The following is a 12,962-nucleotide window of genomic DNA, read 5'->3' as shown; positions in this document are numbered from 1 at the left end:
AGTGCCATGGCAGGGTTTACCAAAGTTTACAGGATTTTCTTGAGTGTAGGTCTTCATGCTTATTTAGATGCTTTTTATCTTCAAGCCTTCCTTTCTGTATCCTCTGCAATTGCTGATGAATAAAGCTACACGGTGCTGTCAACCATTCAGACAGTGAAAAAAGGTTGACAAACACTGAAAGACTAATTTATTATGAAGAACACTGACTCCCTTTCCTGTTTTAAGATGAGGGTTCTTTTAAACATATTATAGTTCAAATGTGATACACATGTGCTGGTATGTTTTGTGGATTTATTCTAGCAGATTTTGCCATTCTAAATTCAGATGATTGGCATTTTTCTTAGGAGCGTCTTAGTAATTTTTCATTTGTCAGACAGAATATCACTGGCTGTATCACAAAATTGGTTCGGTATGCTATCTTTGAATAAGTGTGAGAAAAGAACTTGGTTAATAGAAGTTCTCATTAATGCAGAATGTTTATAATATTTTCCCTAACAAAGAAAATATCTGAGGTGCAAAGTGAATAAATGTGTTGCAGTTTTATAAGCTCTACAGTTGCAGACCAAGTCAAAGTCATCTGGTAGCTGCAGTATAAAACGCAGATGTACCATTGAGCATCAGAGCACGTCTGGCCTCTAGTGGTAGAATCTGATCAATGAAGCATTGTTAGAACACCACCAGCCAGTGAATACAAACATGTAATGTACCTCCTTAATATAACTGTGTTTCTCCCCAGATAGAGATTGGAACCGTGTTACCTCCTGTAACTAGAGAGATTCATTCACCACCACCACTGCCAGAAGAAGCTGAGGAAGAAGCATCAACACCAAAACTAATTGACGGTTCTTCACCACAGGGATCAGGAGTTCTTGGGCCCCAAACACATGATGGTTAGTGAAAAAAAAAACCCATTTGCATTAGGTTGCTTTCCAGGATGCACTGAGTCTGGTGGTGAGTTTGCTTTTTATTAAGCATTTATCTAATTTGGGATGAGTTGTCATCTATAAAGCTAGTCAAATTTTTCCCACACAAAAAAAAATTCTCATCAGAGTGGAGTGTTCAAAAACAAAACTTTTCATGAAAAAAAGTCATCAACATTTTCCATTTTTTTGTGAAATTGTGACAATTGAAATTTTTATCAATATCATTTTTGAACATCTGTTTGATGATTTCTAACAATTTCAGTAAGCCTTTCGATTAAAAATATTGATTAAAACATTGTGGCAACTCTGGGAAAAGACAGACAAGTTTCCATTCTTAACTTTCTAAATGGAAACATGGGCATTTCCTGTGTCTTTGACTATTGCTAGTCAGACTGGAATCTTTGACAAGCCCCAAGGGAAATTCCTTTAAAAGTTTATAATAAAATGCAAGCCCATCAAACCACAAAACACCACTACACCAAAGATCAGTAATTGCTATAGTCTCAAGTACATGGAAGTTGGGGGTTCACCCATTTTGGTGGCTACCATGACAGGTCTCAATGTCATGTGGTGATAGAGATGCAGCCAGGGAAGAGATTATATCACCAATATATCATTTTAGTGCCTAGGGGGACAAAAAAGAGAGGAGTTCCTATTTCCAAATGTGGATGTTTAGTGGATGGAACGGAATCACTCCCAGACCCATTTTTTTAAATGCCACCAACTGGACTTTACCAGGATAAAGAATCTGTACTGATGTGAAAACAAAACAGGGGTGGGAGATTCTCTGGACAATTCTGAAATATCGAATGCAATTTTTTCCATTTTAGATTTTCAAACCTTTCAAAAGAGTTGTTATGCAAAACTTCCCTATGTTATGTATTATGAATGTCATACTTTACAGGGGCTAAGGGGGATCTATCAGAAAGAGAGATCTTCCTTTTGAAAATGTGGATAGGGAACTCCTGGCTGGAACATGTGTTCTTATGTCAGGTGTTGGTGCTGCTCTGCCAACTAACAGGAAGGCTGAGAAACCCAGGATCTCCACCTTCTCTTGCTGAATCCACTTCAGAATCCCTTGCCTCCTAAGTCCACACCAGCCCAGGAGAAGAAGTAGTAGTCTCCAAGAAGGAAGGAGAAGAGGCAAAAGTCTGTCCCTATTTTAGCTGCAAAGTCCTGTCTAAGGTGACCATCTAAGACTCTGAACTAAGCCTGGTTGGGAAACAACAACTCCATTTCATGAAAAGTTTAAAGGCTTTAATATTTGTTTTCACTCCAATGAGGAATAACTCTATAGCCCAGTGATAACGGCACTCACCAGCAATGTCATTTGAAACGGGGACTGGAATCGGCCCACATGAGTGCCCTGATCACCACACTATTGGCCATTCTAAAGTCTGTGGCCATCTCTATATCCTGGCCCTGAGAAACCATTTTAGTTGAAACTGATACATTTGCAAGAAAATAGTTTTCACAAAATGGCATTTTTTTGCCAGAAAAAAAGTGTCAATTTTTTTTCCGAACAGCTTTACTCTAAACTCACTTAGGCCCAGATTCACTACAACTGATTCAAGGAGGTTTGAGGAGGTGTAACTTACATCTCTCTGTGTCAGGCTTGCTCCTTGAAGCTAGGTCAAATCACCCAGTGGGAGGGAAGGCTGGAGTGGAGTTTGCCTCTAAGATATTTCTCCTGGATCCCTGAGCACTGCAGACAGAGGTTCCAGAATAAGGGAGGATTTTAGCCTTTGGCTCCTCTCTCTGCTTGCCTGAAGAAAGCAGGTAGCAGACCTAGTATGCCCTTGGAGGGGTGTCCCTCAGCTGAGCACTGCTAGCAATTATCATGCTCTTCAGTGATTGACCTTTTTACAGAAACAAGCCTTCTTATCCTAGTTGGCCAAGAGGGGCAAGCCAAAACAGGCAACTCCAAAAAAAAAAAAAAAAAATCAAAAAGCCAATCCAATAAGCACCGGTACTTTTAAATGGTAAGTTCCACTAACTTTCACTAACTACATCACTAACTGAACTTTTAGTAAAACTGACCAAATAAATTTTAAAAACAAAACTATCCAGCACAAAATGCTCAGTTGGGTCCATGGCCAAAACAGGTGAGAAACAGATGAGGTGAAGCGGGAATACTTATACCCTCCATCAGTGAAATGTTAGGTTTCAGGGATACGCACATGCCCACTAATATTCACTATTCAAAATGGTCTGAAGGCCATCTGGCCAAGCATACGATTTCCATAGTGTGGCTCTGTGGAGGAAATATCAGGAAAAGGACCCACTCTAGCCTTCCATGTCCCACACCTTTTAGTAGGAACCTTCTGTGAATGAGGTGAAATGGCTTGAGTTTCGATTTTCATTTTCATATTCCTCCTGGGGCAGCTAAATGTTTTCTTTGCAAATGCACATCTTTCAAGCAGTTTTAGCTCAAGGGATGAGAAATCTTTCCTGATGTCAAGCTTCTGGATCAGAAATGTTAATTAAAAAACAATGGGAAGGAAATTGATATCCTGTCTCTATAAGCCTCTGAAAAAACTCATTTCCTCAATAATCATCCAAAAGATACTGTTTACGGAACTAAACCTAAGTAACTGTAATAAGTTTCAAAGCCACCACATTTGAATCTTTAGGGTAGCCTAGCATCTGAGGAGTTCAATGTGACTATAATCTCATAACCCTAATAAGAAGGAAATGTCAAATTAATTCTATTTCTCATATGAAACTCTTATGAAAGTGGATTGCAGTTGTTGTGACTGCTGTTCTTATCACGGTTTTAATCACCAGAGGAATCTATCAGTAACTTAGATGTTTCATATTACTGTGTATTAAGTTCATGTTTAATGGATTCCATTACACTGAACTTTGAAGCACTAAGTTCTGACTGGCCATATCATGTCGGTCCACTGGTAAATAAGATTTAGCAATCCAAGAAAGGAATTAGCCATTAAAGACCCCAAGAGGATTGTCCAGCGGCAACCCATATAGATAAGAGAGATAATGAATTCCAGTTCACGTACCTAATCTTTGTAATCAAAATTATAGCAAGAATGGAATTTGCACACAACATTGATTGTATCCATTGTGACCATTCATAGAAATCTGACAATCAAAGGAACTTGATCCATTCCACTGAAGTTTTAAACCTTCTGCTCTTCTGGGAATACCACAGGACCAGGGGATGTCTGGGATGTGTAAGGATTCAAGGTTCAGTTTCCCCATATAATTATGTTAGTTCTACAAAAAAATGTGGATCCTACAATCTCTGGGACATATATAGTAAAGATAACCACAAAACCTAGCATGTGGACAAATGTCAATATAGATAGAACCTGCCCCCCCCATCCCAAACTACACCTTATTAGATTCTGTACTTTAACTCCTTTATGCAAAAGCCTAAGGCCAAGACTAGTGAGTGGGACTAGCATAATCATACAGTGGTGGGCAAGCAGCTATCACCCCTTGCATGGCTGCTTATGGTAAAGGGGAAGCATGTAGGTAGCTACTCCTCACAATAGCAGTCCCTGCACTCTTGCCCTCTTGGGAGAGCAGGTGTAGGAGGGAGGGAGGATCAGAGAATCACATCAGGCCACAGAAAAGGTCTGGAATACCAAGGGGAGCATTCTGCACCCACTCTGCAGCCTCAGGGAGCTCATGCCTACATGAAAGACAATCTCCCCAGTATTGCTCCTGAGCATACAGAAACCTGCACAGCTCTGTACTGCCCCCTACTGAACACTTGTGGCTTACAACCACAGTCTAGCCCTAAGAAGAGACACAACAAGCCTTGCACCTTGAGTTGAAGGTAAACAGTCTGACAAGAATGCTTGGGCCTGATTTTCCACTTTGCTATTGTAATCAATAGTGTTCTACCCATGGCAGGGAAGGGGACTGGGGGAGTACAGCAGAGTTGAGTGTCATCACTATAGCAGAGTATAATCTAAGAATTGAGCCAAATGGCTCCAAATGATTTCAACTCTCATGGAAACACCTAGGAAAAGAGGGAGCGAGCTTCCAAACCAAGCAGAGGTTTCTAGATCAATGTCAATACCTTGAATTGCTCCTCAAAGCAAATGAGAAGCCAGTGAGATCTTTGGAGATGACATAATATACACCCTATAGCTAGGGCATGAAACAAACAGCCTTATTCTATGCTAGCTGCAGATGTCAAATGGTGTTAGAGGTTAGCCTCATAACAAACACACTGTCATCATTTAATCGGGAGGTCAGAGACATGTAACTGTGACAAGGTATGCAGAGGATTAGTGTCCACCATCTTCTAATCAAAAATAGATGAAAAAAGGTATTTTGGCCACTACTATAAGCTGGAAATCAAGAAGTGCTAAGGGATCCAGGACCATCCATATGTAGTGAGCCTCACTCACACACACACACACACACACACACACCATCTTTGGCATACCATCTACATGCTTCGCCTTTACCTATAAGCATCACCTCCATTTTATCTGGACTGACTTTTAATCAGCTAATCTCATCCATGCCCTGTTTACAGCCAGACCCTTGGAAAACAGAGAAGCTACACCATTTAGGGGGAGGGATAGCTCAGTGGTTTGAGCATTGGCCTACTAAACCTAGTGTTGTGAGTTCAATCCTTGAGGCGGCCACTTAGGGATCTAGGACAAAAATCAGTACTTGGTCCTGCTAGTGAAGGCAGGGGGCTGGACTCAATGACCTTTCAAGGTCTCTTCCAGTTCTAGGAGATAGGATATCTCCATTAATTAAAAAGAATAGGATCCCATGTATACACATACTTTTTAGAAGCACAGAATAAAAATGTCAGCTACTGTATGATTATTTGATTCATTTTATATTTTGAGAAACACATATGTTAACAGCTACTGTTCCTTTAATTTATATTTCCATCATCAATAAGTCAAACAGGCTAAAGTATACATTAAAAACCTTCAAGTTTGGAAGGAATATCTAGAACATATGTTCTATAATTATTGCACAATGTGCTGTTTTCCAGTGCTTATTCTGTAATGAAAGAGGTGCCAGGGCTCAAGCAATTTTTTTACTTTCATAACTGATGCGGCAAGCCCAGAGGTGCCGGGGCTATGAACTGCCAAGCCTAGAGGTGCCAGGCCTCAGCCCTGGGAGGCCCTGGCACAAATTAAGCACTACTATTTTCTTAATGATAATACCAAACTCTTAGATAATACAGCTTTTATAAAACTGGTCCAATCTTAATATTCTCAGTGAACACTCACATTTTTCTTCACATAATTGCTTTCCTTTAATTTTTTTCATAGGTCTTCCGACTTGCCTTCTGTGTACATGTCTGGGGACCACAGTCTACTGTGATGATCATGAACTCGATGCTGTTCCTCCACTGCCCAAGAAAACCACCCATTTCTACTCTCGCTTTAACAGAATCAAAAAGATCAACAAAAATGACTTTGCTAATCAAAGTATGGATGACAGTTCTGATGCAATTGGTTTCCCTTTCTTTTTTCCTTTTTTGCTTCATGCCATTTTAAGTGGTAAACTGTTTTATATAATCTTATGTCAAATCATCGATGTCAGTGGGACACATGCTGAAAGTTTAGCATCTGGTAAAGTGTTTTGCTGTATTGAGGCCTAAGCCTTCAGTAGCTTGACTTAGATTCACTAAAATTCAATCCTAGAATTAGTGCAAATAGTACAATACAAATAATTGACTGTTTATCTATGCACTTGCTAGCATTTCTAATTAATGTTAAAAGGGGAAAAAACCCATAGAGAATTTAAAGTACAGTGGTTAGTTCTCTTCTTTAAAGAAAGCAATTATCATTTAGGCAGTATATCCAGTAATTAGCAAGCGTAAGAAGGGAATCTATGTAAAAGCTTAAAGAAGGTTCTTCGTTTAAAGATATTTATTGGTTTGCTCTGGTATGAACAGGAAACCCTTACGGAAAAGGAAATATTGAGGCTAAGATTTTCAAAAACGTGCTAAAGTTAGGCTCCTTGAGGCCTAAATTGTCAAAATCAACTAGTGATTTTGAGTCCCTCAGTTTTTTAGGTAAGCAACTTATGAGGCCTTAAAGGGGCCTGGTTTTCATAAAAGTTCAGAGCCCCCACAATTCATTTCAGTGGAAACCATTGGGTACTGAAAACTTTTGAAATCAAGCCAGTTTCTGGGAACCCAACTTTAGCCACCCAATATTGAAAATCTTGTCCTTACTGATTTTATTTACAAAGTAAAACACCAGTACTGAACCGTTAAAGTAGTGCACTTAAAAATTAATCATTTAATATAACACACCAACTTATATCATTAATTTTATATTAAATTGAAAATGTCCTATTTGACAAAATAACACAAATTTATTCTTATTGAGTAGACTGCTCATCTCAAACATGTTTACAATATCCAGAGACACTACCAGGCTCACAAAGAACCTACTGAATTTTTTTGTGGAAACCCTCCCCCCGGCAACACACACACTTTTAATGGAAAATATTTTTTAATCAAATGAAAAAAAAATTCTTTTGGTTTTGTTTATGAAAAATTGCTTCATTTTGGTAGAAAAAAAAACAAAAATTGAAACCCATTATCACTTTTTACTCTTTTCTACTGGAAAAAGGTAGAAAAAAGGAAGAAGTGGGTAATGAAAGTGTTTGGATGGAAACGCTTACTTTTTTAACCTCCCTCCTTTCCTTTTTCCAGTATGAAAAATATTTCGCTCTGAAAACTTTAAAAATTTCAGAAAATTTAGAGAATGACATTTCATTCTGAAATTTTTCAATTATGAAAAATTTTGAACAAAAGGAGTCTTTTTTATTCAATTTCAGAAGATACTCACTTTTTTTTTTAATCAGCTCTCCTCAGAATCTCTCAAAGTAAAAATTGTTCCAATTGTGTAATTTTGCTCTCAGTGGAAGACCCCCCCACTAAAGGAGCTTACTGGACCTCCTAGAAGTATGTTCTGCTCTTGAAGCTTCCATAAATTGCATTTGTGCTCATTATTAATGGAAGCTGGCCCCTTTCAGAAGAGCAAAAGTTCTTCAAGCCTCAAATTGGCATTACTGCATTATTAAAGACCTCTGGGAGAAGTAATCAATGCTCTACCATATAAGTTCACATGTATAATTAAATACCATATAAGGGAATGTTCATATGTAATTAAAATGTATTTGCATCTTTTCTTTTTTTTTCTTTTCTTTTTTTTTCCTTTTTAGGTTTTAAGACAGTCAGAAATAAGTTCTGGAGTGCTCTAAATATTTTATTAATTTTCTCTGCCAGACAATTTAAAGAGGATTGATCTGACATCAAATTTTATATCCGAGATTGATGAAGATGCCTTCAGGGAGCTGCCCCAGCTTCAGGAACTAGTGCTCCGCGATAACAAGATAAGGCAGCTCCCAGAGTTACCGCCTACCCTGACATTCATTGATGTTAGTAACAACAGGCTTGGCCGCAAAGGAATAAAGGAAGAAGCATTTAAAGTGAGTTTGGGATTGACAGAAAAATCTCTCCTCCTCTCTGGGGGAAATTGTGGCCTGACCTTTGTGGGCGGGCAGAGCCTTGGCTCTCCTTTCCAATTTGCTCAGCAGTGTAGCTACACCGGCACTTTGTAGAACGCACACTTCAGGGCATATATGTTCACTCCTTCTCTGGAACAGCAGGTAGACTGCAACTTCCTGAGTGACACCCTTTCTCCTGGTAGCAAAACTATCATGTGCTGCTCCTTACTCCAAGCACATCACTAAATCACAATCCAGGCCTCGATTTTAAAACATCTAAATAATGAAAACAGTGGGTCAGATTCTCACGCCTAATCTGACTCTTATACACTGTCCAATTGTCCCAAAGGAGCTAGATTCTAGCTGTACTTGATCAGCTATGAATTTCTTCATGGGAAAGTGGCTCTCAGACAGCATAACAAAGTTTGCAGAATCAGCTCCTGCACCAACTACTTCCTCTCAGCCTAGCACCTAGCGTGAGATGGGGAATGCACAACCCAGCCCCCAGGCTCCCTGATGGCCTCTCACTCATGCATTGAAGTGGGTCTCAGACACTGGAGAAAATCTGCCCCACTATTCCACACATACACACCTGTCATCCTAGAGTCTCAAAGAGCTTGGCAAATATTAATGAATTCACAATAACCAGTGAAATAGGTAGGTAGTCTTATGCCTGTTTTACAGATGAGTGAATTGAGACACAGAGTGGTTTATTGACATCCCCAAGATGATTACAAGGGATGAGTAAAAAGCAACAGAGGGTCCTGTGACACCTTTAAGACTAACAGAAGTATTGGGAGCATAAGCTTTCATGGGTAAGAACCTCACTTCTTCAGATGCAAGAAGTGAGGTTCTTACCCACGAAAGCTTATGCTCCCAATACTTCTGTTAGTCTTAAAGGTGCCACAGGACCCTCTGTTGCTTTTTACAGATTCAGACTAACACGGCTACCCCTCTGATACATAAGGGATGAGAACTCAGGAGTCCTGATAGTCTGTACCTTGGTGTAATTAGAAGATACTGCTTATCCCAGACTTGCCACTGTTGATATGCAGGAGTCCATCTTACTTTTGGGGGTAGGGGGTAAAGATTATTATTTAGATACATTTTGCTTGAACAAAATTGATTTCTGCCAAACAATAACCTGATGACTCCTCTAGGGGGGAAAAAAACAGGCCCAAAGGAAAGGCTTTCTGCAGAAGCTGGGACAGACAGTATGTGCATTTTGACACAATGCTGAGGTGAAGACTCCACTTCAATATTTATTTGCCATTCTCAGTTGCTTTACCAAGATAGAAGATCTCTGATAGTAACTGATCTTGGCAATGCATGTTCCTATCTATATTTCATTGTAATTTTTTTTAAACCTAGAGTCATGTTGATTTAAAAGGAATTTGCGAGTTCAGTTTCTCATTGCAAAGGTGGATGTAAAACTTACTGTCTCCTTCTTGGAGATTTTACAAAATTCTAGTTTTTTAGGAAACACTCCCCTTCCTTCTCTTCCAGGATATGGCTGATCTGCATCATCTTTACATCACTGACAATAACCTGGATCACATCCCACTCCCACTCCCTGAAAGCCTCCAAGCTCTTCATCTTCAGGTAGATTAAAAAACAATTGATTTTTTAATAGCAAAACAGAACAACAGATATAACTGGGAGGGCAAACCAATATTAGTGCTTAGTGGTTTGGTTTTTTTAAACTTCAGGTAAACTCTTATTATCCAAATGGATCATGGGATATCTGAAACCTTAGGCTAATCGGGGTATTGATTACATGAAATTCACTCTTTCTACTCATTTCAGAGTCAGGTGACAAAAAATGAAATTTGAATAATCTAAACACTAGTCCATCTGAAAATGAATCATTAAAACTTATCTGTGCAATGTAAATATTTTCAAACATAAAGGGCCAGATTCTCCACTGATATAATTTAGTGTAGGCAATGGAGACATTTTTATTTACACCAATGAAGGAGCTGGCCCACAATTCGGAACATAAGACTAGCAAAACCATGTTATCATTTGTCATGGGGTGCTTTACTCACCACTAGGTGGCACCTCCTCCTGGATGCCTGAGGATTAGGTCTTTACGGGTCCAACACCCCGTTGTACTGCTTGCTGCATCTCTGCCACCACTCTTTCTTACCCCCTGTGACTTAGGGTGCTCTGTCTTCATGCTTAGCCCTCCAGCCAGGTCACTACAGCCCTCCCCTTCCAGGGTACAAAAGTCCCACTTGACAACCATCCTAGGCAGTCTGAATTCTGCTGCCTGGTCTGTGCCACTTCTCCTGTGGCTGGTAAGGGAACCTAGGACCACCCACTATTCCAGCTTCTAGTCCAGGGACCCTATACCTGGCAACTGTGGTCTGCTTTCCCTCAGACTCTGTTGAGTCTTTCCCTGGATTCCTTCCTACAGCTTCTGGCTCCCCACTCTTTGGGTGTACCAGCTCAAACTCCTTCCTCCCAGGGAGAAGCTGCAGACTACTGAAATCCATAGCCTCAAACTCCCCACCCTTCATCCCTTTTCTGCTATCAACTTACTAGCTTTATACCAGTCCTTCCTGTTCCTCCCCAGCTGGGCTCCATCTTCAATCAGCCCTTCAAGGCCTGGTTCATCCCCAGGTGCAGGTTATCAGATTAATTGGCCTCTCCTCAGCATCATAAATCCCTTCTGGGCTGGTGTGGGGTGAATACCCCATTGCATATTCATACTTTGATTCCTACTTTTTAAAAAGTAAAGACCTGTATAGAATAAATGTATTCTAACAATGTTAATCCATTCTATTGGTTTCACATTGCTAAACTGGGGCAACATAAACCACTACATATTGAACAATATGACACACAGGCAACGAGCTGGATTCTCTCCTGTACCAATATCTGGCTGGCACAAAAGTGTGGGAGGGGATCTCCACAGTGGTTAGGTGCTCCTCATTTTGAGACATGTCATTTTAGTTCTAAAATAACCTATGTCCCACACAAATTTGGTGCCCTATCATTTTTATTGGTGAAAATTGTTTACCTCAGAAAAAGAATCACAAAGCTGGGGTTACAGAAAGAGTTAGTTACACTAAATGAATGAATCCCACAGCATTTTAAGCTTCCTGCATGAATTGTGGGTGTGTAAGCCCTTTATTTAGGGCCTTTGACATACATTGCATTCCAGATCTGTGCCTTGGCAAGTTGAGAGGTCTGAGGATGTCAAGGGGCTGGTTATAGTTCCATGATTCTTTGGGTTGACCTCTGCTGGGCATGATTTTCCAGCTGGAATTGCTCTGGTCTCTCACCTTCCCATCTTGCTCCACCCTGTCTTCTTGGCCTTTTCCCGAGAGTGTGAGGGGTTGTTTCAGGTTGCAGTTTTATACCAGTTGAGAGCTTCCCCTAGCTGAGACAATTGTCAGTTGGCTATCTGCAGCCAGAATCTTTTTTGCACTGTGAGCAGTGCAAAGGCGCTCGGTCTGGGAAACAACCTGATCCTCTGTACTTATGTTACTTTCTTTTTACAACACAGAAAATGTGTCAATAAATTGGTTTTCAAAGACAATTATTGTCAAACATATACTTGTGTCTTTATGGATATTTTTGCTTTTCTTTTTAGAACAACAACATTCAGGAGATGCATGAAGACACTTTCTGCAAAATGAAAGATGTTACTTATGCCCGTAGAGCTCTAGAAGACATCAGACTGGATGGCAATCCCATCAACTTGAGCAAGACTCCTTCTGCTTACATGTGCCTACCCCGTTTGCCAATTGGTAGCCTCATCTAAGCTTCGACAGTGGCCAGCACTGTCATTTGACATGGTAGTGTCTATGACAAATGAACAAGTCATTGCTACAGAAAGCCCAATGCTTATTATTTTCAAAGTTCATTCATTTGACAGGTTTTTAATCAGTAATTAAATTAATGAAAAAGACAAACAATAATGTGAAATGCTAAAAGATGTACTGAAATATAGACTGCAATGCTATAGATATCAATGCATTCAATACAACAACTGCATTGAATATATAGAAAAGGGGCATCAGAACAATGGAAACATGTATAACTTGGATGCAAACAGATGTAATGTACACCCGCTAAAATTTAATAATTTTATATAGATTTAAATTAATTATAACACAATAAATGAATAACACAAAATGCATGTACATAAGATCTATATCCATGACATTTTCATTCTAATTGGCTTCATACTCTCAGTGAAATACAAATCTTTGCTTTCTACTTGTTTTCTAAAGCACCAGATTGTTTTGGAGAAATACTAATAATATTCCAAAATATTTGGCAAATATTGAACCATCCCTTGCATCAATACCAAAATGTGAAGAGTAAACATATACAAATAAATAAATGTACATAAAATGCTTCTCAGTGCCTTTGTAGTAATTGGGCATTATAATCTTGATGAGACACAAAGCCTTGTTTTCTATATCCAGTTCTTTTAGAGCAATAATAAAATCCTCATGTTAAATGGCCTGTTTGGAAAATATTGAACATTAACCTGTATCTGTTAAAGAAGCTGAAGAACTTTATCTGGAGTACCTTGATAGTCATACAGAACAT

At 39.4% G+C, this 12,962-nt stretch overlaps 1 protein-coding gene across 3 annotated transcripts in view; it reads left to right on the top strand.

Annotated features, from left to right (window-relative positions):
- Positions 1 to 12,747, top strand: part of EPYC (epiphycan) — a 33,169-nt gene extending 20,422 nt beyond the window's left edge. For all 3 annotated transcript variants that reach the window (XM_034756077.1, XM_034756250.1, XM_034756164.1), the window contains exons 3-7: positions 737 to 890; positions 6,200 to 6,358; positions 8,173 to 8,375; positions 9,900 to 9,995; positions 11,995 to 12,747. In XM_034756077.1, coding sequence (XP_034611968.1) covers positions 737 to 890; positions 6,200 to 6,358; positions 8,173 to 8,375; positions 9,900 to 9,995; positions 11,995 to 12,165 — 783 coding nt within the window. In that variant the 3' untranslated portion in view covers positions 12,166 to 12,747. The remainder of the gene's footprint in view (positions 1 to 736; positions 891 to 6,199; positions 6,359 to 8,172; positions 8,376 to 9,899; positions 9,996 to 11,994) is intronic.
- Positions 12,748 to 12,962: the final 215 nt, after the last annotated feature.

This window comes from Trachemys scripta, chromosome 1 (assembly GCF_013100865.1).
Source record: "Trachemys scripta elegans isolate TJP31775 chromosome 1, CAS_Tse_1.0, whole genome shotgun sequence".
In the NCBI taxonomy this organism is placed as follows: domain Eukaryota; kingdom Metazoa; phylum Chordata; order Testudines; family Emydidae; genus Trachemys; species Trachemys scripta.
The sequence above is the reverse complement of the archived record's forward strand: the minus strand, read 5'-3'. Positions and strand labels throughout refer to the sequence as shown.